We start from the raw sequence: 23832 nt of genomic DNA, 5'->3' as shown, positions 1-23832 counted from the left end.
GGTAGCCTTTGTAGGGATCAGAACTAAATCTAAAGGCAAAATAGAAATCCTGCTATGCTTTGAGTTTCCCACCTGGAGTCTAGTTTGGATCCAGAAATTAATATTTGTCCATGCCTTTGGATTTGAATCCTGACACTTTACAGTGACTTGGTGGTTGAGTCCTGGTTTCAGCTTTCTGTATTTTCAGTAGACTTGGAAACTGGCCACAAAATGGGCAGCACTGATTAAGGATATATCTATTTGTTTATACTTTGTCTGAAATACTTAGAGCTCTGCTGCAGTGAAAAAAACTAAAGCTGTATCTAACTAGCAGTGATTTACTTAATGTTTGCACAAGCATAACAAATATTTTTCGTGTGCCTTACATGCACAATTGCTGCACACTGATAGCTTCTTAATGATCCCTTCTATAAACTCACTGGCAGCAACCTGTTCTTCAGATTGTAAACAAAGTTGGTGTTGACTAAGACATGTAGGTTCTTGCAGAGATGTTCATGGCAGAAAAGGTATTTTAACTGAGTAGTTACAACAACTGATCTTTCTTTCAATGTGATATTTTTTACCTCTTAACAATATTCTAACACTTTTAGTTGACAAAACTAAAGTTGTTGGGTTTTTTTCAGAGCTAATAATAACTGCATCATCCAGCATGTTGCATAAATGCCTTGTCTCAGTGACAACTTTTCCTGCATTGGAAGCATTTGCAGTGATATGCTGATCTCCAGTTATTGTGGTGCAGCACTGGGTTGAAGCAGCTGAGAAGAATCTCCAAACTGAAATGGTTTCTGGGGTAGTTCTTAAGTGGAAGTACCAGCATTAAGGACCAATATTGGCTGCGTGGGCAGCAGATCCTTGTCTCTCTGCATCTTCATTCCTGCTCACCACCCTTCTCCGTCCAGAAGCTCTGGTAATTTCAAGCCTTGCCTGAGGGTTCTGGTGACTTTTCAGCGTGGAGAAGGTTTTTTTTGTCTTCTCTTACTCTGAAAGGATTCATTTGTTGAAAACTGGCGGAAGACTGGCTCTTGGAGACTGTCATAAGGACAATTCTTTATTGGCAGCAGCTTAAACAGCAGTTTTTCAGAACTCCCTAAACAAAGTTTGTGCTACACAAGGGAGTGTTTCTGCTTTATGCCGATGAAAGAGCTTTCTTGACCACAAGAAGCAAAGTTTTTTCTTTGCCAGACCCTTTTCTCATCAAAACCACTTTTTAACTAAGTTTTCATAAAGCTTAGCAGCTGCAGCCTTTGACAGGCAACAGTTGTCTTCCTGTAACCCTTTGCTTGTAAAGGGTGTGCAAAAAAGTAACTCACTACAGTGAGGGACCGCTTCTGGGCCCACTCTCCTTAAATCCACTTTTTGCCCACTGAGAAAACCAGCTGTCTAAACCTCACAGATGTGTGGGCCAGTTCTTCAGAGCACTGCAAAGAGGCTGTCCCTGCTCAGGGTGTTCTAAGTAGCTGTCTTGAGTGCCTTTAGTGGGTTGTGGATTGTGCTGTTTGAAGAAGAAGAATCTTCCCTGGAAACTGGGGATAAATTCCTTCTTATCACCACAACCTATGGAAAGTGCTGAGTAAAAACCAACCACTAGTCCTTTGGATCCTCTTCATGGCTGAGTACACCGAGGGACAGCTCTTGGGGACATCAGAAAGCAAGGGCTTCCTTTAAACTGGAGAAATGCAGTGCAACAGTGCTGAGTCCAGGGAACTGAGACCCCAAACTTGTGTGAGATGGGTAAAAGGAAAGCTAGAAAAAAGCAAAACCCCAGTCAGGCATAGTTGGTTAGCTGAGCTGCAGTATGGGCATCTCTGTACTCTGTTTATATCACAGTTGTTTAGTGCTGAAAACATTCCAGCCCAAATTAAACTTCTTTCTTTTCTTGTAGTGACTTGCAAACTAAGCTTAATTAGGGCGGCAGAAGGTTTTAAATCTGTGAATTCATTCACACTCTGCCACTGTATAAACACAGCTTTGGTGAAACTGCTTCAAGTAACAAAACACCTGAAACTTGCTATCCTGATGAGTGGAGATTGATATTGGTGCATGATATTATGTGTACTACAGAGTGGTTTTAAAAAAAAAAATATCTATTTTAGTACAGCCCAGTTTGAAAGACAACTAGATTGATGGAATTATAAAAATAAGGCTGTTCTTGTCATAAAAAAGCCCCAAAGCAAAGTTTACTGAAAAACTCCCCTTTCTTTCCTGCATTCTCGCACACAAACCTAAACAGTAATAATACAGGGATTTTTAGGATGACAAGTTCTGGTTGTTTGTGGGTTGTGGTCTTTTCTTCCCCTTTTCTCCAGAAATACCAACTGTAGCAAAGCAGATCCTGAGACAAGACGCTTGTACTACCTCTGTTATAGTGGAGTAGAGAACAAAACCTGCTTTAAGATTCATTTGAATAAAAAATTATAATTGTGAGTCTTTTTCCAAAACCAGACTGAGAATGAGACAGAAATCAGGTCTATTTGAACTCGATCCTGTCCTGGTAAATAAGTAGAAAGCTCAAGCGTGAAAGGTGTCCTGTGCAAAAGGCATGACTGGGTACCTCATTCTGTGTTCTGTTCATGGAGGGAGGTGAGCACATGAAATGAGGAGTGGGAAACAGGGATTGCAATGAGTAGGAATCTGTCCAAACTTCATAGAGAATATGATGGCATCTTTTTAGACACCTTCACTTTTTTGACAGTTCAGCACAAGACTGTAGCTGGGTGCCTGTTGCTCCAAAGCCAGGAATCCCTTGCTAGACAGGCTTTAGCATCCTGCTGTGTTTAGGGACCTGTGCTGGTGTCTTGCTCTTGCTTGAAAATTTTTCACTCTGCTGTTCTTCTGGGAACTGAGAGCTGGATTTCTAACCCTTCGTATGGTTTTATGTACAATGCTCACTTGCTGTGTAACTAAACAAAAAGATAGCAGGCAATTGTGTAGGAGCACCATGCCTTGGGTACCTGGTTTTTTAACTCTGCCCACCCCAATGCAAATAATCAGCCAAATTGACGTAATTTAAGCCACAGGTTTTTTTAATTTGACGAGATTATGATGCAAGTTTTATGTAAAAGGGGTGGTATAGTTCATAGTTCTTGGTGAGTGTAGTGAGATGTCTGTGGTCTGTTGGCAGCTGGGACTTGGGGCTATTTTAAGACTCTGATAATGTTGGTGCTGTATAGTGTTACTCTGTAGGCAGAGAGTTCAGTATTTTAATCAAGGTCAGAAGGAAAGGATGCTGGAACCTAAACTTCTCATGTTAGAGCCTTTTTATCCTTATTTAGATGTGCCATAACTCTTGGGTGGACAAAACTCCTTTTTAAAAGAATTTTTGAAATAGTGAGCCTTTCCTAAGTGTAATTAGTTTGTGGCAATGGTATTATTCCATTACATTGTGTTTGTGTAAAGAATTAGGCTGTACAACGGTGTCCATAGCTCTGTCTGTTGTCAATTTGACTTCTTGTGCAGGAGTTTTTACGTAACATCTGTGACTGTTTAGCCACATGATTGATGATAATAAATGGTCAGAGTGCTGAAATGGGTAGTAGAAACCTGTCCCAGTTCATTGAGCTATACATTATTTCACAAAGTTGTTACATCTTCCCTTTTCACCCTTCCTATTGCAGAGGTGGTGGCAAAGTCCGTGGAAGCTCAGTGCCCAGTTCTCTTTGTATGATAATCTTTAGGGGAGAACTGAGAGGACAGCCTGGCAGAGAGAGTTGTAAAGGTAGTGTGGATAATGGGTAATTAGCAAGTCTTCTCTAACTTTGACAATTGTTTTGTTTCTTTAATTTGAATATTTACAAAACTTTTTAGTTCAAGCAACTCAACAGTAGAATGAAATAACTTAAGATGCGTGGGGTGGGAAAACATTACCCTGCAGATTCTAATGTGGGCTATCTTCAGGTGTATCCTAAAGAAAAGAGAAAGTTATTCTAAAATACAAATTCACATCTAAGAATCTCTATTGGAAGAACTCCTGTGCCCTCTGCTGAGTGCTACCTTCCAAAAAAATCTGGCCTTGGCAGAACTGTCTTGGTCCTCTGAACAGGATCAAGTATGAGGTTGTGGTGGAAATACTCTGAATTTACACCTAGGAACTGAATCACTAGAGAGGCCAATGGTATTGCAGCTCTAATGTGTGTGCCATGTCTATAAAAATAGATTTACCTTGAGAAGGATTGTGTAATGCCTTTGTGTAGTGTGCAAATGCAACTTTTTTGATGAAGAAGTTCCATGGTATCTGAAAACATTTTTTGGTTTTCTGCAGGAGATGAGCAAGCCAGTTGGAAGAAACCTTAGTTAGGCAGGCTAACTGAGGAAGCTGTTCCATTAGAAGTGCCTGCTGGGATAGCTGTTGCTGGAAGACATTAAAATTGTTCAGCCAAGTTCTAAACATAGCTTATTTATCCAAATTTTAGTCTAAAAACACCCAGTTATGAGACAGAAATGATGACTAGAGCTATTAGGTAACTTCAGGAAGTCCTGAAAATGGTATGCAGTACAGGATTGAAGGTGTAACAACATAGCTAACAGTATTATGTTAAATAAAACTTCTTGGGTTTAGTTCAACACTAGTTGAAGAACTGATGTCTTTTTTTCCCCCCCTGAGTTTCATGGGCTCTGGAATGGCTCAATATGTGAACAAAGATGTCTTTCATAATAGGAAAGCTGTAAGGCAGGATGCTGTTTGAAGTACTGAGAATTTAATCTTGTTACTAATTTTGTCAAGTATTCTACCATGTCTGTCATTGCATTCAACACCTCTGTAGTAATACGGTCATAGAGGGGTTTATTTGTCACATGGATTTACCCTTGCCAGTAGTGGGGGGAAGAGAGATTGCAAGGGGGAGTATTTAATGTCTGGTTCACATTTTTTCCCTTCCCCAGTACATTTGGATGTCTTTTCATTTTGTTCATACTTGTTTTTGTTTTTGTTTTTTTTTATTTCTGTCTGTTATGTTGTGTAGTCTTGTACAAATGGCTACAAGCAGATCTCCATGGCAAGAGCTCAGATACTGCAGACAAAACCTCAGGTAAAAAGGAGTTAAGGACAAAACAATCACCAGGCCCTCTCTGTTTCTTTATTTTCAGTCTTCCAACTCCCCTTGAATCAAATTAAGGATCAGAGATCAAAATCAAAGCCAAAATCCTTGGACTTTTTTATTTCTTTACCTAATTTAAATCAATATCTGGTAAATTTTGTTCTATTTCTTGATGCTCTCTCGGCAGATGTGCTTCCCCTCTCCAGCAAAATCCCAGTAGTGGAGTCAGTATATTGGTGGAGATGAGATATGCTAGATCTTTCTGTGCTTGATAAAGACTGAATAATATCTTGCATTGGAGGATACTTATCTACAAATTTAGATAGGCTTGGTTGTGTGGATTTGTGAACAAAGGGGACTGGGAGGTCCAGCTGCACCAATATCTGCTGCAGAGACCCAAAGTTTCCTGACATCTCAAGGAAGCATGTTTTGCAGTCTAGATTTAAATAGTAATACTGGTGAGGTTCACACAGACACACCCCCACCCCTGCCCTCAAAAAATCCAAATAATGTATTGAAGAGTACACAACCCCCTATGGCTTCCTGCTTAAATGTGATCCATCAATTCCTTTATGTATCAATGTGCAAAAGGTAGGTTAGACACCGACCCCCTCCTCAACCGCTCCCCAGACAGCCACCACCGTCTTACAGACAATGCAGATTTTAAAAATATGGTATGAAAACTGTTTTGCCTGCTTTGTCCCAGTCCTCTCTTTCATATTGTCTCCCTTCTCTACTGTGAGACTGTGCTCAGAAATAACACCTTTGAGTTAATGTCCTTGAGCTCTGACTAGCCTTCCACTGCCACCTTGGCATCCTAGTGGGGCTCAGAGTAAAACCAGCAGAGCAGTTTCTGGGCTACTTAAACTTACCAGCTCCTGAACAATTAACAGCTTAGTTGCTCCCAAGCCAAGCGCTGTTACTGCTGCTCCCACATTGTTTTCTCACTCACACCTTGTATACTATTTGCTTCTTGTGCAGGGTCATCCAGAATAAACCTAAAGTTCCGTCTGCAGGCAGAGAACGTAGCTGGATGTGCTGAACACTTTTAACTGGAAATAGCTATCAAAGAGATGGTCACCACGAGGCCCAGCACTGTACATAGTTGTGCTGCCAGTATGTTCCTCTAAAGGAATAAAAGATATTTTTATTTCTGTAGTCACAGGCATTCCTGTTGACATTCCAGAGCTTGGAAGGAGAGACAGATAGCTTGCATTCCCTGGACCAGAGGGTGTGGGTGGAGGGATGCCTCTGCCTATTTGGTACATGGCTTTCTATGCCTCTGTAGCTGTGATTATTAATTGAAACAGATCTGCTTAAACCTTAAGATCACTACATTTATACATAGGATCACTCTTATGAAAGCCATCATGACTGACAACCTCACAATTGTAGCTGCATTTCCCTAGTAATTGTATCCTGTATCCAAAACACAGATATTTTCTAATTTTGAGAAATCTTCTCATTTTGAAATTAAATTAGCACAGTTTTTCTTGATCTAGCATCTGTCACTTCACCATTTGCTTTTAATTTGAAACTAAATGTTCCTTTAAAAACCAGTGCCTTAAAGGGACTGGTTGTGAAGAGTACAGTTACATAGGATGTAGTGTCCAATTGAAATGGAAATTGAGTGTGACACATTTTATACAATTTTGAAAAGTACTTGAATATTTTTTTAAAATATCCTGAGAGCAAAAGGCTTCTATTCGAACCCAATTTTTTTAATTTGCCTCTGAGGGCCAGCTTACCCTATGAGTTATACTGTTTGCATGAATGGGCACCACACACCAAATAAGATGTTTCTGTCTGCATTCACAGTACTGTTATCTGCCCATTAATATTTTAGTATATGGATTCAATTCACATTTGATACTTACTTCATTTTTAATGTGCCTTGCTAATCCTGTTTGGGAAGTTACTAAGCAAGCACTTAAAAGCACATAGTAACTTTAATGAAAATTCGCTGTTTGTCTAGAATAACAGCTAAGTAAATTCTTTGCCACGTGTGGCTCAGTAGTTCAGAACTACCAAGGCTCAGAGCTGATACTATCAGGTACCCTTTGGTCCAGATCCCTTCCCTCTTGTTTGCCAAGAAGGTTTTGCTCCCTGTGGTTCTCTTCCAGCTGCTTGTCAGTGTGGGGCTGGCTGTCGTGGTCCTTGTCTCTCATCTCATTTCAGTGAGAGTTGAGGGGTTTCCTGCTAGTTTGGCCAAAGGATGCCATTTCACCCTGACATGCTGGCTGCTTGCTGTCATATTCTCATACTGTTTCTTTCCTAAATTGTGTGTCTCCTCTAAAAGCTTACCCTGTTTGACTTTCTGGGAGGTAGCTTTGTATGGGGGGTGCAATGTTGAGTTCTTTTGAGCTAACAACTGATTGATTCACTGCGGTGTGGGTTCTTGGCTTTTTTTCTCTTTCGTTTTGTGATCACTGATTGAGAAAATTGTATTTTGTCCATGTGTGTTTTACCTTTAATTTATATTTTTTTAAACCTTCGGAGTAGTAAAATGCAAACACTGCAGAGACTCTGCAAAGGTAAGTTGTTTGTGCCATCTGCTTTCTTGGATAAAATGAATCCATGTTGTCAGCCTACTAGAACATTGTAACTGCTGGTTTTGGGAAGCTGGATTTCTTAAAGCATTGCTTGTACTTTACAACCAAAACATTTTAGACCTATCTGTCATCTAAACAACTGCACAAATATCTTCAGCAGCATACAAATTATTGGTCACTTCCAAAAGCTGACTGAAACCCTCATTTTATCATTATTACAGTGCTTGATTGGCAAATACGCCTTGTTTTTCTCCACTGGTTCTAGATGCTCCAGAGTATTGCCCCCCAAGTTGGGGGTGGTGGTGGTTTATAGGAAAAATGAGATGAAGGATGTTAAATAATAAGAACAACAAGATATCAGGGCCTTCACTGCTCTTGCATCCCCAGTGATAGTTTTTGGTCTAACTTGGAAATAAATTTTTCAAGCAAAAGGTGTTTTTACAACATCTTTGTGATGTAGAGTGGAACACTAGCCCCCAAAGAACCTCTGAAGGACTCAAGTGTTGAACTGCAAAAGTGATGAGTACCTCTGAAGCATGCACATTACCCAATTAGCATCCATCCACGAGGTTACAGTAACCTTTTTGTGTTATGGAAAAGGAACACTTTAAAGAAATTTGGACTCCAGCAATCATTTGCTGTCAGTAGTGGAGAACTTAATGAAGTCATCCAGTTCTTCTAAATTTTAGTAGAAGCAACCAAACAAGTTTAGCATCAAATATCTGCCTTTCTGCCAATTCACAGTTGTCAGGTAAACTCTGTCAGATGTGAGAATTCTTGAAGATCTAATTAGGCAATAACCTCATCCATATTTGTTTGATTATGCAAGCACATTAATTATGGTTGATACTAAGAATTAAAAATGTTGCTGAGTATGTTTAAGTACATACCCGGAGAGAGAATTTTTGCTGATGTTGGTTGTTGGGATCTTTATTTGTGAAGCTTTAGGAATTGGTGGGTGGCATTTTATCTTTATCTCTAATGCCTCTGCAAAGAACTTTTAGACCAAAATAAGACATTATTCTACTGCCATGTTCTGCAGTAGAGTAATGGTCTCTGTTTTTTGGTATTTCAATCTGACTTTGTAACTGAGCATGGAGAGAGGGTCTTCATGTTTCTGAACTTGATCCAATTTAGCTAATAACTTCAGTTTTCTTTATTTCAGTGATGCATACACTTTTGCTGGATTTCTGGTTTGCCTTGAGCAATTCCAGAAACAGGCTGCTTTTGCCTACCAGAGCTCCTCATGTGGAATCATAGAATCATTTGGTTTGGAAAAGGCCTCTAAGATCACTGACTCCGACCATTAACCCAGCACTACCAAGTCCACCACTAAACCATGTCCCTAAGTACCATGTCTGCATGTCTTGTAGATGCCTCCAGGGATGGTGACTCAACCACTTCCCTGAGCAGCACATTCCAATGCTTAACAACCCAAAATTTTTCCTAATATTCAGTATAAACCTCCCCTGATGCAATTTGAGGCTGTTTCCTTTGGTCCTGTCACTTGTTACCTGAGAGAAGAATCTGACCCCCACCTCACAACCACCTCCTTTGAGGCAGTTGTACAGAGTGAGATCTCCCCAGTCCCCTCATCCACTCCTCACCTTACCATTTCCTTCTCCAGGAAATACAGCTGCAGTGTTGCATCATCTCAGACTTTTTCTCCTCCCCAGCCCAAAACAGCCTTCTTGAAGCTTATTTGCTTTTCTCCCCACATGGTTACTCACCAAAACGAAGTGAGACAGGTGTAGGACTAGAAGAAAAATAATCATAGGATCATTAAGGTTGGAAAAGACCTTTAAGATCATAAAGTCCAACCGTTAACCCAGCACTGCCTTGCTACTACTAGACCATGTCCCCAAGTGCCACATACACATGTTTTTTTTGAACACCACATTTCACCACATGGTGATTTCACCACAATGCTGCAATGTGTCTAAATCCTGTGTTCAAAATGATCCATTGTGTAAAAATAACGATATCTTTAAAATCATAGCGATTACTTGGGAAGAAAAAGATTTTAAACCCTCTGAATGCATTCGCATGTGAGTGCTGTTGGAGGAGCTGGTTTGCTCTGCTCCACCGGGTTCCTGAACTTGGTGCAGTGGCTCTCACAGCAGGGTGAGATGCAATCCCAGCACCACTGACACGTGTCTTGAGGAATTTCCATCCACCTACATGCACCCTTGTGGAGGGAAACTCCAGCATAAGCCTCTGCTTCCCCTTCCTGACCAAACAGGCAGCTGGTGTTGGTGTAAGAAATGCCTGACCTCTGCCTCCTCTTCCTCCACCTGCCTCTGTTGTGCAGGTGCTGCTGCAATGGCCCTGCCACTGTGGCCCCTGAGACACAGTGCAGCTTCTGCCCTCTGCATTGAAGATGTGCTAAGGGTTTCATACAAAAATGGTTTTCAACCCTCCTAAAACTTTGCCCTGATAATTTTTACCTGGTGAACTACCACTGTGTTTTTCTCCATTACCTTGTGTTCCCCGCAATTACCTCCAGACCCCAAGCTCTGCCAGGTAAAAAAAAGCAAAAAACTCTACTTTGACATGTCAGTTTGTACAGAAAGTTCCTTGAATCAATTCACTCTGAGACAAATAATTGTGTAGACTGTGCTTTGCAAGGAGCAAAGGGAATGTGCCGAGTGGATGCAGCCTCAGAAACCTTCGAGTAACTCCTGAACTGTGAATTTTGCAACACCTCATAGGCTGCTCGCTGCACGAAGGATTAGCTGTTGTATGTAACTCAGAAAACACAGGTTATACACCTGTGGTCCATGTTGCCTTCAGAGAGGGGTTAGTGACCTCAGGACTGGTGAATTGCCTTTAGAACTCACCAAGCGATTGACTATTTTTTAATCCAAAATAATCTCTCATTAAAAACATTAGTGAAATATTGGTTCACTCTTTAAGTATAAGGAGAAATAATGTTCTTTTGTAAAGAGAAGAAATCCAATTCTATTTCAGTAATGTATTTTGAGAAGTACTTAGGTAACATTAAGAAGCCCCAGAGGGAGCTTTTAAGTGGAAAGCAGGAGTTAGTGAAAAACTTTCCACGTTATGAACCTAAGGCACCATCCCGTTCATCTCTCTCAGAAAGCAAATGAATAGAAAAGATACACTCGTAGTTTTTAAAGCAAGAACACTGGAATTAGTAACCTGATACCTGAAAAAAGTGTAGTAGATGGTAATTTAATTAATAGACTTTAACTTCTTGTTTTGATGGCTCTCTTGCATACTGTAGGCAATCCAGTGGGGGAAACTCCATTAAAAATATCACTGTGAAATACAGTATTTGTATGCTGATAACTGGATGCATTTCTGCTTGAAGTCTAATTTCGATCTTCCTCCTTGCATTTGCTGGATTCTTTGTGTGGAAAATGTCTGCCCTCGAAATTTGACGTAGAGAAAAGTAAATGTTTAATTTTTCACACAGGACTTGTGATATAAAACAGATCATCTGTAATGAATCCTTGAATAATTTATAATAGCCAAGAGGTGCTCATATTTTTTTGTTGACCTTAAGACAGTTTCTAACAAACTTGAGGGGAAGTGCTATTTCAGTGACTAAGTAAAGCCATCTCTAGATATTCAAGCTATAGGGGAAGGTCAAGAATTCAGTTCCTTTCAGGATCTTTTTCTATAAAATCGCAGCAGTCATTTTTCTCTTGACTATATTTCCATGCTGTAAATACTAAGCTGGAAACTGGTTTTTAAGATTTTGTGGGAAGGAGGGTAAGGTCAGACCGAATGTGCATCTTTTCTGTTTCTCTTTTAAGAGTAGTACCTCTGTTGGAAGTGAAAATGCCCTTCAGATTTCACAAAAAAAAACAAAAAGAAAAAAGAAAAAAAAAAAAGAAAAAAAAAAAAAAAGCTGCCCAAGTGAGCTCCCTCTGAAGCCACACTCCTGTGACAAGTCATTATTTCTTCATTTTTTACAGGAGAGAATTTCGACCAGAGTCCCTTAAGAAGAACCTTCAAGTCCAAAGTTTTGGCCCATTATCCTCAGAACATCGAGTGGAACCCCTTTGACCAGGATGCTGTCAACATGGTAGGTAGAGAAACTCTCTTCTCAAGCTGTTACCTGACAATTTCAACTCTTAAGCAGTTCCTGGGTTGTTTACAACCAGCCCTTGTGATGTGATGAACGGGGTGCTTCTGCTGGGACTAAGAGGACCCACTGGGTGTGCTGGTCAGAAAGCTGTAGAGGAGGAGGTATTGTGAAAATACAAGATACTTTCAGGTGCAGCAAAAGTAAAATACTGAATTTCCCTTGTTAGTTGTAGTTTTAAATCTACTCCATGATGGAACAAATCTAACCACCGTCCCAGTGACTGGGTGAGAAGGGATACATATCCACAGGAGGCAAAACAAGGAATTTTTAAGATATTAATATCCCTGTGAAATTTTTGAGTACAAAACACCTTGTGATTCTGCATATAGCAAGGGAAAGAGGAATCTTTATGCAGAAACTGGAACTTACCTTAATCACAGCTGTTGCTGGATAATCACTTTTAATGGCACCTCTGCATCAATGCATCTTTGGTACATCTCTTTCCTCTCAGCTAAATTTGATGTGGGGATCTATGTTGCTAAGTCCCATGGACTGGGAAGGGAGGAAAAAACAGTTATTGTAGGAGAGGCAGTGGCAACTGAAAGACTGATGATCCACTGGGAATTTCTCTGAAGAGCTGATATTCAAAGGATATTTTGAATATCAGCGAAGCACTTCTTAGGAATGTAACCTGACAACAGATTACTGGTGTTTGAGCTTCCCAGTATAGAAAATACTATTTGTTTTACAACTTAAAAGCAACCAGCTTCTTGCTGTTTTCAAAAATGTGTATTGGATCTAACTCAATATTGGAAAATTAGGGAGCCCCTTTACCCCCCAGTCTGGTTTAGATGTTCTTTGCATTTGCATAGGGTAGGACTGCATACTAGCTACAAAACAGACCTGATCTCATTGTATGGTGCAGGTATGAAGTCAGGAGAATCTCCTGACCCTCACCCAGGAGAGGTGAAAAATAGATAAACCCCACAATAAAATGGCTTTTGCAAACACAAAAATGAATTTGTAACTTCCCTGCAATCACGAAGATGTAGAAATCTGAAGTTCATCGCAGTTTTCACTGAATTCTCTTTTTAAGCACTGTGCCAAATATTTAACATGGAAATACAGGAGCTGGAAGTAGCAGTGACATAGAACTGATACTGTGGCACTGCACATGCACTGAAAGGCAGAGATGAGCCCAGTCACTCCCTCTGCCTACTGACAGCTGGGGATTTCTGTCCTCTGCTTCCAAATGTGCACTGATGGAGCTGGTGTGGTATTTGGGCAGGTCTCCACATCACTTTGCTTATACAGAAGTCACGGAGGACTCTGAGTGATGCTTCATCAGCAGTTAAGATGGTAATAATTCAACTGCCAAGGCTATTTATGCCTTTTAGTTCTGCCTTTGAATTGGGGATGTTAAGAGGAGCTGTGATGGGGGTTGTGCAGCAGGAATATAGCAGCTGGAATTGCTGCATTATTTGTCTCTCACATTACAGTTGAAAATGTCTAATATTCCTGAAATGTAGTCATAGTATCAGAAAAAAATGGAATGCTAAAACCAGCAAGAGACCTATTAAAATAAAATAATTGAACTGAGCTTCATTCAACTAAAATCAAACAGCTGAAGAACACATCTTTCATTTGCAATGTGTCTTGGAGGAAAAAAAACACATTTACTAACAGCAGCAGTATTTAATGATATTTTAAATCATCTTTTGGAAAACTTCTTTATTGTTTTGATCTGAAGCATCATTTAAAGTAATATCCACCTCCACAGAATCCCTTGAGGCAATTATTGGCCTTTCTGATCTTGCCTTGCTGTATTAGTTCTGCCTATGTGTTTGCTTTATGTGAGCTTCCAGAAGCAATTTTCCTCAGAGAAGAAAATGCACAAATCCTTGAAGGTTAACTTAGTGAGAACTCTGGCTTTGCTGGATGCTTAAGGAATTTCAATTGCCTTCTGGAACCATCCTATTGCTTTAAAAATAACCCCCTGAACTTCCAAGCAGTCAAACTGCCTAAAAGTCATGTTTTCTCTCACTTTCAAAGTATGTATCAAAGTACAGAGTTCTCTTTAATAGGGAAGTGTTTCATTCCCCCCATACTTTTTGTGATTATCCCTGCCTAGCCTCACGTGCTATCTTCTGTGGTCACTCTGCAAGTGATGTGTTGTACCAAATCTAAGTTATCAGTAGAGAGGAAACTGGAATTTTTAGGAAACAAGCCTCCTATTTAGCCCTCTGATTCATCAAGTTATATAAATCTTTGCCTGTATTTCTGAACTCCAAGGAGGCGTTATCTGTTTAACGTCTCATGTACTGAAATAAAAGAATCAAAGGTTCCCTGGTGTAATTTGAAGGATCAAGCTTTAACGCAAACAAAAGCATCTTTCTCTCCACCCCCTCACCCACAGTGCAATTTGGGTATGGAGCTTGCTGCCGCTGCATATTGTGAACATGAGAAATATATAGAGGCTTAAAAAGTGAAATGGAGGATCTAATGGAGAAGAGATGAACCAGTGCTAGTGGGCAGAGGTCCAGAGGGGACCTTTGCTTCAGAAATATCTGGAAGGGATGATGTCCAGGAGAAGAAGGAGGGGAGGATTACAGTGTCTGTGTCCTGCCTCTGTGTTTAGGGAAAGGGTATCTCCTACTCATGACTTCTAGAGACAGGTTATGGATTAGTTGATACCTTTTTAACTGTCTTGGTGCAGCTTCCTTTTATTTTCACAAACCATCTTGGTTATAAGCCTTATTGCAAATACAATTTAATTCCACATTTTTCTGCTGATGAATACGTTTAAATGCAAATAGTAAAGTGCTCTGGAAACCAAAATCCTGTCCTTTGATCAGTAACCTTGGACAGTTTTCAGTGTTTGTACAGAGATGCAGTACAGGTGACTGACTGCCTTCTCACTGTTAGCCAGCCAGCTTCACACCAGCAGGCAAAGATTTCACCCCCCTTAGCACATCCCAAGCTACCCTTCCCTAACACTCTCCTGTGGCATGTGTGACACAGATGAGATGGGAAGTGATTGATGTCCAAGGCCTCAAGATGAAAGTTTTCATGCATTAACCGCAAATTCAAAGCTTTCTGTATTGCTGGTAAATGAGTGCAGGCTCTTCCTTTTGATCTCAGCTTCTTAAGTGTCTCCTGGTTGTTCTTCCTGCCTCGGTGCTTCCCATCTCCTTTCTTTCTTTCTTCCTCTGCTTTCTCCCATGTCCTCTTGTAGGTCTAACAACAGCAACAGTCTCTGTGCCAGGGTTTGCAGCCAGAGTCTTAAAATGTTGTTATTCTACATATGTCAAGCTGTGGCTGAAACTTAATAGATGAGTATCCCTTTGTGTGTATATACTCAGTATATAAAGGACAAGGGAATAATAATTAAGTCTTGGAGGAAATTTATTTAAACAGGCTTCTGAAACTGTCTCAGCTGGTCTGCATTTCCCTGATGCTTATCTGTTCTTGATCTTAGCCATATATATAATTTGCTTATGCAGGTATTTTTCTGTAGAGTGAAGAAAAATATAATCTTTGATAGCATTAAGATTTAAACCTGTGATTTCAGCCTGGTTGGCTTTGATAAGGCTTATAGCCACCATTGAAAACCTGCATTCTAGAAATAAATTTTTATTAAGCAAGCCTGTCAAAAAAATGAGGTGAAGAGAGATATTTATTGGGCAGAATAAACTTAAATAAAGTGCGAAACAAGGATTTTTTACTACTTCTTTATTGGAGAAGCCTTAACCATGGCACTACTGTTAATGTCTCAATAAAAGCTATAAAGCTTTTGAATGAAAATGTGGCTGCTGTTTAAAAATGGTTCAAGCTGGAGTTTCATGATATGTATCAACAAATCCCATCAGTTGAACTAAATTCTTTTGTCAGCTCCATGCTACTTATTTCCCTATACATTACCTTTTTGAACAATATATAAGAGCTGTCCTAGATAATTTAGGGGCCTGATAGCCTGTTGTGAAGTGAGTCTGGACCACTTGCATGAATCCCAGCTGGGCTGGTAGCAGCTTAATCAGATTTTCAAGTGGTCTGTGCAAGGTGCACTGCAGAAGTTCAGGGTAGGATGTGCCTGAAAATATATGATTATTTCTCTTGACCTCTTCTACCATCAGAAGAATTTACTCCAGGTCAAGGTGAGGCAGTAGGGGATACGCTCAGCTGTGTGTAGGTTCACATCCCTTGGGAAAGTTGACTTCAACTGTTGCCTTTTGGAAAAGGAGGAACACTTTGAAGGCTCTCCCTCTCTTCTTTCTTTTTTATTTCTTCAGTTGGAAGGTACAAAGGCAGCTTTAGTTCTTCATTTATAAACATACTGATTTAGCTAGAACATGAAGAGTTTCCTGCTGATGCACATTCAAACAAGTTTTGCTGGATGTTTGTTATTTTGTATTAGATGGCTGATAGCATTCCCGAGGAATGTCTGGAAAAATGCCTCCAGTTATCACCAGGACCATATTTCAGAGAAACACCCAGTGTAGTAGAATCACTGTAAAGGATTTTGCTGAATGGTAAATCAAAAAGGAGGCTGTCATAGATTTTGGGTGTTTCCCTCCCCATCCCCTCCTACACCCTTTTTTTCCAGTCTAAGCTATTTTGTAGCACTTAAAGAAGAAAGTAAATGTAGTAGCTTAATAGCTGCCAGTAATTTGGGGTTTGGTTTGTTGAGGTTTTTTTCCATAAAATTAGGGAAGATCAAAGAATTTTAAGAAGTCTGTTTAATTTTAATTCAGTGGTATAAGATGATTCCTTGGCTCTCTGATTTTAGAGCACTGTGAGGATGATATATGGAAATGAGAACAAAACTGGATGTTTTTATATGATGCTTAAGTAAACGACACAAAGACTATTCAGCAGTGAAAATAATTTCAGAAAGTAACGAAAATGGCTCATAATGACTTAATAGATGGGTAATTTTGAAGGGTGTTTTCCTTTCTTCAGTCGTATCTACCTCTTCTTTTAAGTAGCATCAGTTTCAGGCTGTTTGTTCTTGAATACTTTTCAGGGGCATTATGTTTAATAATAAATGACTTGTTGTGATGCAGCGGATAAAAAGAATGTGCCTGTACAGCAAAAATAACAAAATAAAATTGTAGCTTAGCTAACTATGTCTATTTCTTCTCTCTTTTCTTAGCTGTGTATGCCCAAAGGGCTGTCCTTCAGGACGCAGGCAGATAACAGGGATCCGCAGCTCCACTCGTTCATCATCACCAGAGAGGACGGCTCTCGTACGTATGGGTTTGTGCTCACGTTCTACGAGGAGGTCACGAGCAAGCAGATCTGCACGGCCATGCAAACACTGTACCAGATGCACAATGCAGAGCAGTACAGCAGCGTCTGTGCCTCCTCCTCGTGCAGCATGGACTCCCTGGCCAGCAGCATCGACGAGGGCGATGCCACGTCCCTCGCCAAGCTCCAGCGGTACAACTCCTACGACATCAGCAGAGACACGCTGTACGTCTCCAAGTGCATATGCCTCATCACCCCCCTGCCCTTCATGCAAGCCTGCAAGAAGTTCCTGATCCAGCTTTATAAGGCAGTGACCTCCCAGCAGCCGCCGCCGCTGCCCCTGGAGAGCTACATCCACAACATCCTCTACGAGGTGCCCCTGCCGCCCCCAGGGAGGTCGCTCAAGTTTTATGGGGTTTATGAGCCTATCATTTGCCAGAGGCCTGGGCCCAACGAGCTGCCGCTCTCTGATTACCCACTGCGAGAGGTCTTTGAGCTGCTGGGCCTGGAGAACCTGGTCCAGGTTTTCACCTGCGTTCTTCTGGAGATGCAGATCCTTCTGTACTCACAAGGTGGGCGCTTGTCCAGCGGTGCATGTTGGGTCTGTTTCCATCGGGCAGTTCCTGGGCAGCTGCAGCCACAGGAGATACAATAATTTAATGTTATGTGGAGCTAACATTGATCCTTAGGGGATTTGTGAAACGTGAGAATGGAAAGAAAAAATGTGAGAGAAGTGAGTCTGTCCTAATGAAAGCACTAAATAATTGTTTCCTCCAGGCAGTCTTGGTGCCGCTTGTTTAATTGTGCGTTGTATTTATCACTTGTGAAAGCTAGCAGTAGAATTAATTTGATTATTATCCATACACTGCCCTTGATCATGCTGCAAGACAGCATGAGACAAATCTTGTCTTCCGCAAGAATACCAGCAGAAAGTGTAATACATCTTGAAGAAGACACTCTTGCTACTTTCTTTTTCAAATTTCAGCAGCATACTGATGTTTGGTGAAATTTCCTCCCTCCTGTGTGATGGATATGTTCTGGTTAAAATGCTGGGAGTTTTTTAGCACTTGGAGGCTGAAGATGTAATGCTGGGTTGAAACTGAGTGGAGTTACAGGTAATCCCTTTGTAGTCCTGCTCTTTGGGACCTTTGCTGACAAGGGTGCTGGTACTTCTTTTTGAAACACTTAAGACTGCAGTTGGCCAAGGCTGGTGACACTGGCAGAAGTTGCTTGCACAGAGCCTATGCAGTTGAAGTGTGCCAGTAATCTTTTGAAAATCTGATCTGTACCTTTTCTCTTATGGTTGTGTGTTTCTGCAATAGTGCAAAACTCTGCTACAGGTTTGGGGAATCCCGACTTAGCGCTGGGAATGCTCTGAGGTTTTACACCCTCTTTCCTGTACAATATTGGTTGCTGTGGGTCTATCCCTGGTGATATTCAGGTTCTAAAAGTAAGTGCTGCAAATGTTTCAATGCACCAGGGTGTCCAAACATGTCAAATTCAAGTCTCCTGCTGGCTTTCAAAGGGATGCTCAGAGTTTTTGGAGATTCCTCCAAGTCTCACTGGATCCCTGTTCATATTATTTGGGTTTTCAAATGGCATCTGTAATGCTGACCCTCAACTAGGAAACAGTGCCTCAGGGAAAAATTTTTGGGGTGTTGAGGGGGCTGGTTTCATCAGACTAGAATGAAAAACATGAAGCCAGGAGATATACATACCTTTTATTGAAAAGAGGAAAAGGTGCTGAATACCTAGGCTTCTCGAGAGATGTGGCTCAAGCAACACACAGTTTGAAATGGAGAGAGGAGAGAGGATGGGAAGTCATCTAAAATGAGTACAGGTAGTGAACCCTCAGGCTTCAAAAGGGAATGCTTGTTTTTGTCATGGAAAAGAAAAGGTCAGTAAGTATGTAATGGTAATGCTAATAACTAAATGACTGAGAACGGGCAAGAAAGTTCAGGGAGGTGGAAAGAGGGTAGTTCCTCTGCAAATGATGGAATTCAAAGGATTGCTAGTTCTTTGCAGAGCTCTTCTCCACATGAGCTCCAGGGGTTTGCTTGCAAGAACTGAAAATGAAGGGGTTTATCTGCTCTCAGTTTGAAGTATGAGCAGAAATCCTGCTGTTAGTTTTGATTAGGTTCCTTTTCCACTCCCTTCTGCTCCTGTGTGTGTGTGTGTGTGTTTGTGCACTTACCCCCTTTCTTCCTGCTTTGAATTGTGCTGCCTTTGTCACTTTACAGTGGGATTTGACATTAAATAGCAGCACCACTAAAATGCTTCCCCACCCATCCCTTCTAGTTGATCCCACCCTGGTCCTTGCTAATGGACTCACTGACAACTGATTTTTTTTTTTTTCCCCTCTAAGGTAGTAGTATTAGCAAAAATGTGCTTGTCAGGTTGTATTTTAATGTTTTGTAGAGAGCAACCTGTGTATGCGTTAGTTTTGTAACAGTCCTTCAGACAGATACAAAATACACACTAAATAATTTTGACTCGATTTTCAGTGCCACCATAAGTTAGAAAAATGTATTCTTCCAATTACTGTCTATAATTTAAGAGTCTTCTCTTTTTTTTGTTTTCTCTGTAGGTTTTTTTTTTTTAAACAAAAATGAGATAATGAGAAGTAATCCTTTCCACTCTCCAAAACTCAGATTACTTTTTTTTTTCTCTCTCCCTCTATAATTTGTGAATCTAGAGATGTCCTTGACATGACCTTTACTTCCCTATTTATTATAGGCACAACTTAATGGTGCATGGGGAAAAGTGCATAGTTGTATTAGGGAAATTCTGTGATTATGTAAATAGCATCATAATGCCAGTTCCCAGAGGTGAGGAGTGTGGAGTGGAGGGCAAGTGCAAAGCCTCAGTTTTGGCATACCCTGACAGCTGAGTACTTGGCTAATTGTGCACTGTGGCTTCTTTTAAATGTCAGTCTTGCAATTCCTGAAAGAGAAAACGGCAGCTACTTTCCTATTTGAGATGTAACCAGCCTAGATACCCCTGAAATCTCTCCAAGCTTTGAGATCCATTGGGGAAAAACACTTTCTTAACTCGCAAGTTCTTTCAAGGCAAAAGAGGAAAAGTTTTTGGCTTATCTCTTGTTCCAAAATAAAGAATGAGAGAGGGATTTTGCAAGTTCATCCTTCCTTCCCTTCCTGCTTTAAAAGAGGATGGACTCGTTGGACTGTGTTTCCAGTAGCCTGGCCTCCCTGTGACATTCCTAAACTCAACAAGAAATTAGTAGGAGATGGTCTTGCATCCACTGGTTGCAATCTCAAGCAAGACAGCATTATTTACCCAAATCAGAATTCACTGACTTACTGCTATAATACTCAAGAAATCAGAGCACTGGACCAAAACCTGCTTTAGTTCACCAAACTATTTCAGTGGGAGAGCTGCTAATAACATGTATGGGAAATGGAAGCTGATTTTTTAGTGGTTCTCCTAGCCCTGTTGGAAGGAAGCTTTTAATTCAGTCTTACCCCAAAATTTTGTTATTCTTTTAAAGAATAAATAGTTATTTTGGAAAGTTGACTGAAAATATAATTGGGTGCACAACCCTGACCATACAATGAGCCTAGTTGGTGATAACAGCTGGCAGAAAGGTTGCACAGGGTCTGTACTGGCTTTTCTGGAGTGGCTTTTCTCAAGGGAACCAGGAACTGATGATGAAAAAGTTTATTTTTAAACCCTGTAACTGAGGCATAATGTTTCCAGCAGCCTGAACAAAGGCACCTAACTAAATGAGGAGGTGAGGGTGTTGGATGACTTTACCCAGCTTGCCCTGGATATTTTCCCAGCATGATACAAGAGTGTCTGGCACAGCTCTGCAGTGGGGACAGGACAGGTAGCTGTTTGTACCATGGCTGCTGCAGTCAGCTCTGGGTATCTGGTTGCATTGTTTGTGGGTGGTATCCCATCACTTGGGAAAATGCAGGGATTGTGGTGAACTGTAACTTCAATTTACAGCTGTGGTGGTCAAGCAGAAGGTTGGACAAAGTGACATGAAAGAATGATGAGCTCATTTTTTAAGCTGCATTTTGGACTGCAGACAACTACCTTAATCCTCAAGTTTACAGTTTATACTTTAAAGCAGCCTGGTGGTACAGAGCTCTCCCTGTGGCTTTACAAACCACAGTTTGGGAACTAATAATGTAGGTATCTGTATCTTTCTGGGGCAAAAGCCACTCTGACCAAAGCATTTTAGTCTGAATCTTTGAAATGTCCGTGCTTCTTGGGAGCAGCAAATGGTGCTGTGGCAGCATTAAGGCAAAACACAGAACAAAGTGACACAGATGGCTGAGTGACAGAGATCTGTGCTTGCACCCCAATGACGAGACTGAAAAGATCAGCCCTTACTGTTCATGGAGACAGTGTGGACTTCCAGGGAGTTAATCAAAACCACTGTTGGTGGGTAGATGTAATAGACTGCTCTAAGTGCCAGCTTTGATCTGCAAAGGTGATATAAAAAGCTGCACCTGAAAGCGTTGGAAGCTGAACTCCCATGTCTTCAGGTTACATCTCTCTGCATATAAAGAACACTTTTAAGATTAAATAGGGACAGATTTTAACACTGGGGCTTTGAAAACCAAGGAGAGAGATTAGAAATTTTTTTTCCTGGCAATTCTTGGGGTTGCAGTCTTTGCAATGCTCTTGCAAGTGCCCTTTTTTTTTCATTCAGAGCACAGCTCTCCAGTAAGACCACGCAGATGTAAGGGTCTTGTTATGTCCACTCTGCAATAGCTGCTACAATTTCTGAAGGATCGGTAACAAAATGCCACTGGTGTGAGACTTCTGCTGGAGAGAGATGAATTAAACTGTAAGCTCTGCAGAAACCTCAGCAATCCATTTTGTATGTCTGCCTTTCCAGGGATTAAAGCACAAGAGGGGAACGTGTGGATGAGACAAAGATAAACTTCTTAGAGCTTAGACTGTTTCTACTCATTATATTTTTGAGCATTTTCCAAGTTGTTTTTCCAAGGGCTTGAGTAATTGCTTCTCCAAGATTGAAATATTATTAGCCTTTTTTTTTAATCTTAAAAATTATAATACAAATGACTATGCATATATAAAGTCATTGCCTAGAAAAAGGTAGTGTCTGAAAGATCTTTCTTATGAAGTCTGTTTTGGGGGAGATTTTTAAAAACTAATATGCACATGATGTGTCTGTCTTTTAAAGCACTTTTACACCAAATTGCTATGTAGAAAACCTTTGTTCTTCTGCTCCTTGTTTTAATAGTTGCCCCCCACACTAGTATTCATCAAAATCAATGGGAAGTTATTGCAGAGAACGATTTACATGGGTCTGTTCCAACTCAGCATATTCTGTGATTCTGTGAAAATCTGTTTGTGCTGTGAAAGAGACCTGGGATTAGGGCCTCAAGAACACCACACTCAGAGGAGGCTACAGTGCATGTTCCCCTGGAAAGGAGACAAGTAACTGGATAGAATAATCAGAGAATGAATTATACTCTTCCTTTTTAACTCAGGTGAAAAGACAAAACTGTTTTTTAATTACAAGTTGCTCAATTTTGCTAGCCAAAGTCAATACAAGCTGAAAAGTCAAGGTTTTAAAGCATCTGGAAATAAGGAAAAGGAGGTAGTACAGGTCTGTATTGCAACTCCACTCCTGTTTTTGTTCACAATGAGCTGTAAAGGAAGATTGGGTCACTGCTTTTAACGCTATGCATGCACACACACTCCACCACCTCATTAATTGGATCTCATTATTTTCCATGATGAAACCTCTTTTCCTTTTAAGAATGAGGGGAAGAAAGTTAAATTAGGCCTTTTCATTCTAGTTATGGCAAATGCCAGATAAATATCATGACAGTCAAAAGTGGTCTTGAGCAAAGTTGTTCCCTGCTGGGGTCTGTGTCCTCTCCACCACCTCATTGCCTGCTGGGAGCCTGCTGTGTCCCAGCAGCTGCAGGGACAAGCAAGGGGCTCCCTGTGTCTTCAGGAGCATCCTCATGTGTCCTGCTGGCACCTTGTCAGCCTTGTCATGGACTTTCGCCTTCCTCTCAGAGACTTAACCCTGCTGGTAATGGGAGCTAATTCTTAATGTGGCTCTTAATCATAAACTAATTTATGCTAAACCACTAATGGCAGGCTGTGACACGGATAAATCGTATAAATGGAAATTCATTGAAGTGGGATGGTTTTTTTACATTATACATTTGCCAATGAGGGAAAAGGGTAAGAACTGGCTTCGGTGAATATTGGCCTTGAGATGTTTCCCTGTGGGTAGAGCTGACCCCCAGTCTGAGAGGCTAATTCTTACTTCAGGCAATTAGACGCAGGCTCATCTTGACCATTCTGTTTAAGAAAATATGTATTTTGATATTTGCATAAAATGCCACTCTGCTTTTGTTGAGTAACTCCTGTGCTGTGTCACTCACTGGTAAATCCACTCTTCCGCTGGGGATGAAGGGCACTGAGGTACCATGGGGTGCTTCCCCAGGACAGGCTGCTGGTTACAACCCCATGTCACTGCACCTGCCCAAGTTCCCTGAATGCAGCACTGCTACAAGGTGATTTGTATAGTGAATAAACATTTCCTGAACCACTTCTGTGCTTTTTATCTGAACATCTCTTGAAAATCACCTGGACTGGCTTGCTGCTCATCGCAGCTGCCAGTATACAAAGCAGATGAAAGGTGGAAGCTTCCAGGCTGCTTTGATGTCTGCAGCCCTTATATGTGCTGCTTCTGTGAAGCTGCTGAGATCTGATTTGAAAACCTTTGCTTTCATAAACAATTTTTGTCTCAGATGTGAATTTCAGATTTTGTTTTTCATCTGCAGTAGGCTATATATAAACATCAGAGATCTGAAGGTACCAAGCCCCAAGACAGGTCTCATAGCAGTTATATGCCGTTCCTGACTCATGCTCAGAGCTCAAAGCAAAATACTAATTTTTATTTCCAGTTTTTCCTGGCTCATCT

The 23832-nt window shown here is 40.8% G+C and overlaps 1 protein-coding gene across 4 annotated transcripts in view; it reads left to right on the top strand.

Moving 5' to 3' along the window:
* Positions 1-23832, top strand: part of DENND5B (DENN domain containing 5B) — a 113854-nt gene that overhangs the window by 40593 nt on the left and 49429 nt on the right. For 2 of the 4 annotated variants that reach the window (XM_027658897.1, XM_027658895.1), the window contains exons 2-4: positions 4959-5024; positions 11530-11639; positions 16795-17461. In XM_027658897.1, coding sequence (XP_027514698.1) covers positions 4959-5024; positions 11530-11639; positions 16795-17461 — 843 coding nt within the window. The remainder of the gene's footprint in view (positions 1-4958; positions 5025-11529; positions 11640-16794; positions 17462-23832) is intronic. The other 2 variants (XM_027658907.1, XM_027658904.1) reach the window with 1 other exon arrangement.

The sequence above is a fragment of the Corapipo altera genome, unplaced genomic scaffold (genome assembly GCF_003945725.1).
Source record: "Corapipo altera isolate COAL_440 unplaced genomic scaffold, ASM394572v1 1, whole genome shotgun sequence".
Lineage (NCBI taxonomy): Eukaryota > Metazoa > Chordata > Aves > Passeriformes > Pipridae > Corapipo > Corapipo altera.
Note: the sequence above shows the minus strand (reverse complement) of the source record. Positions and strands in the feature narration are given on the sequence as shown.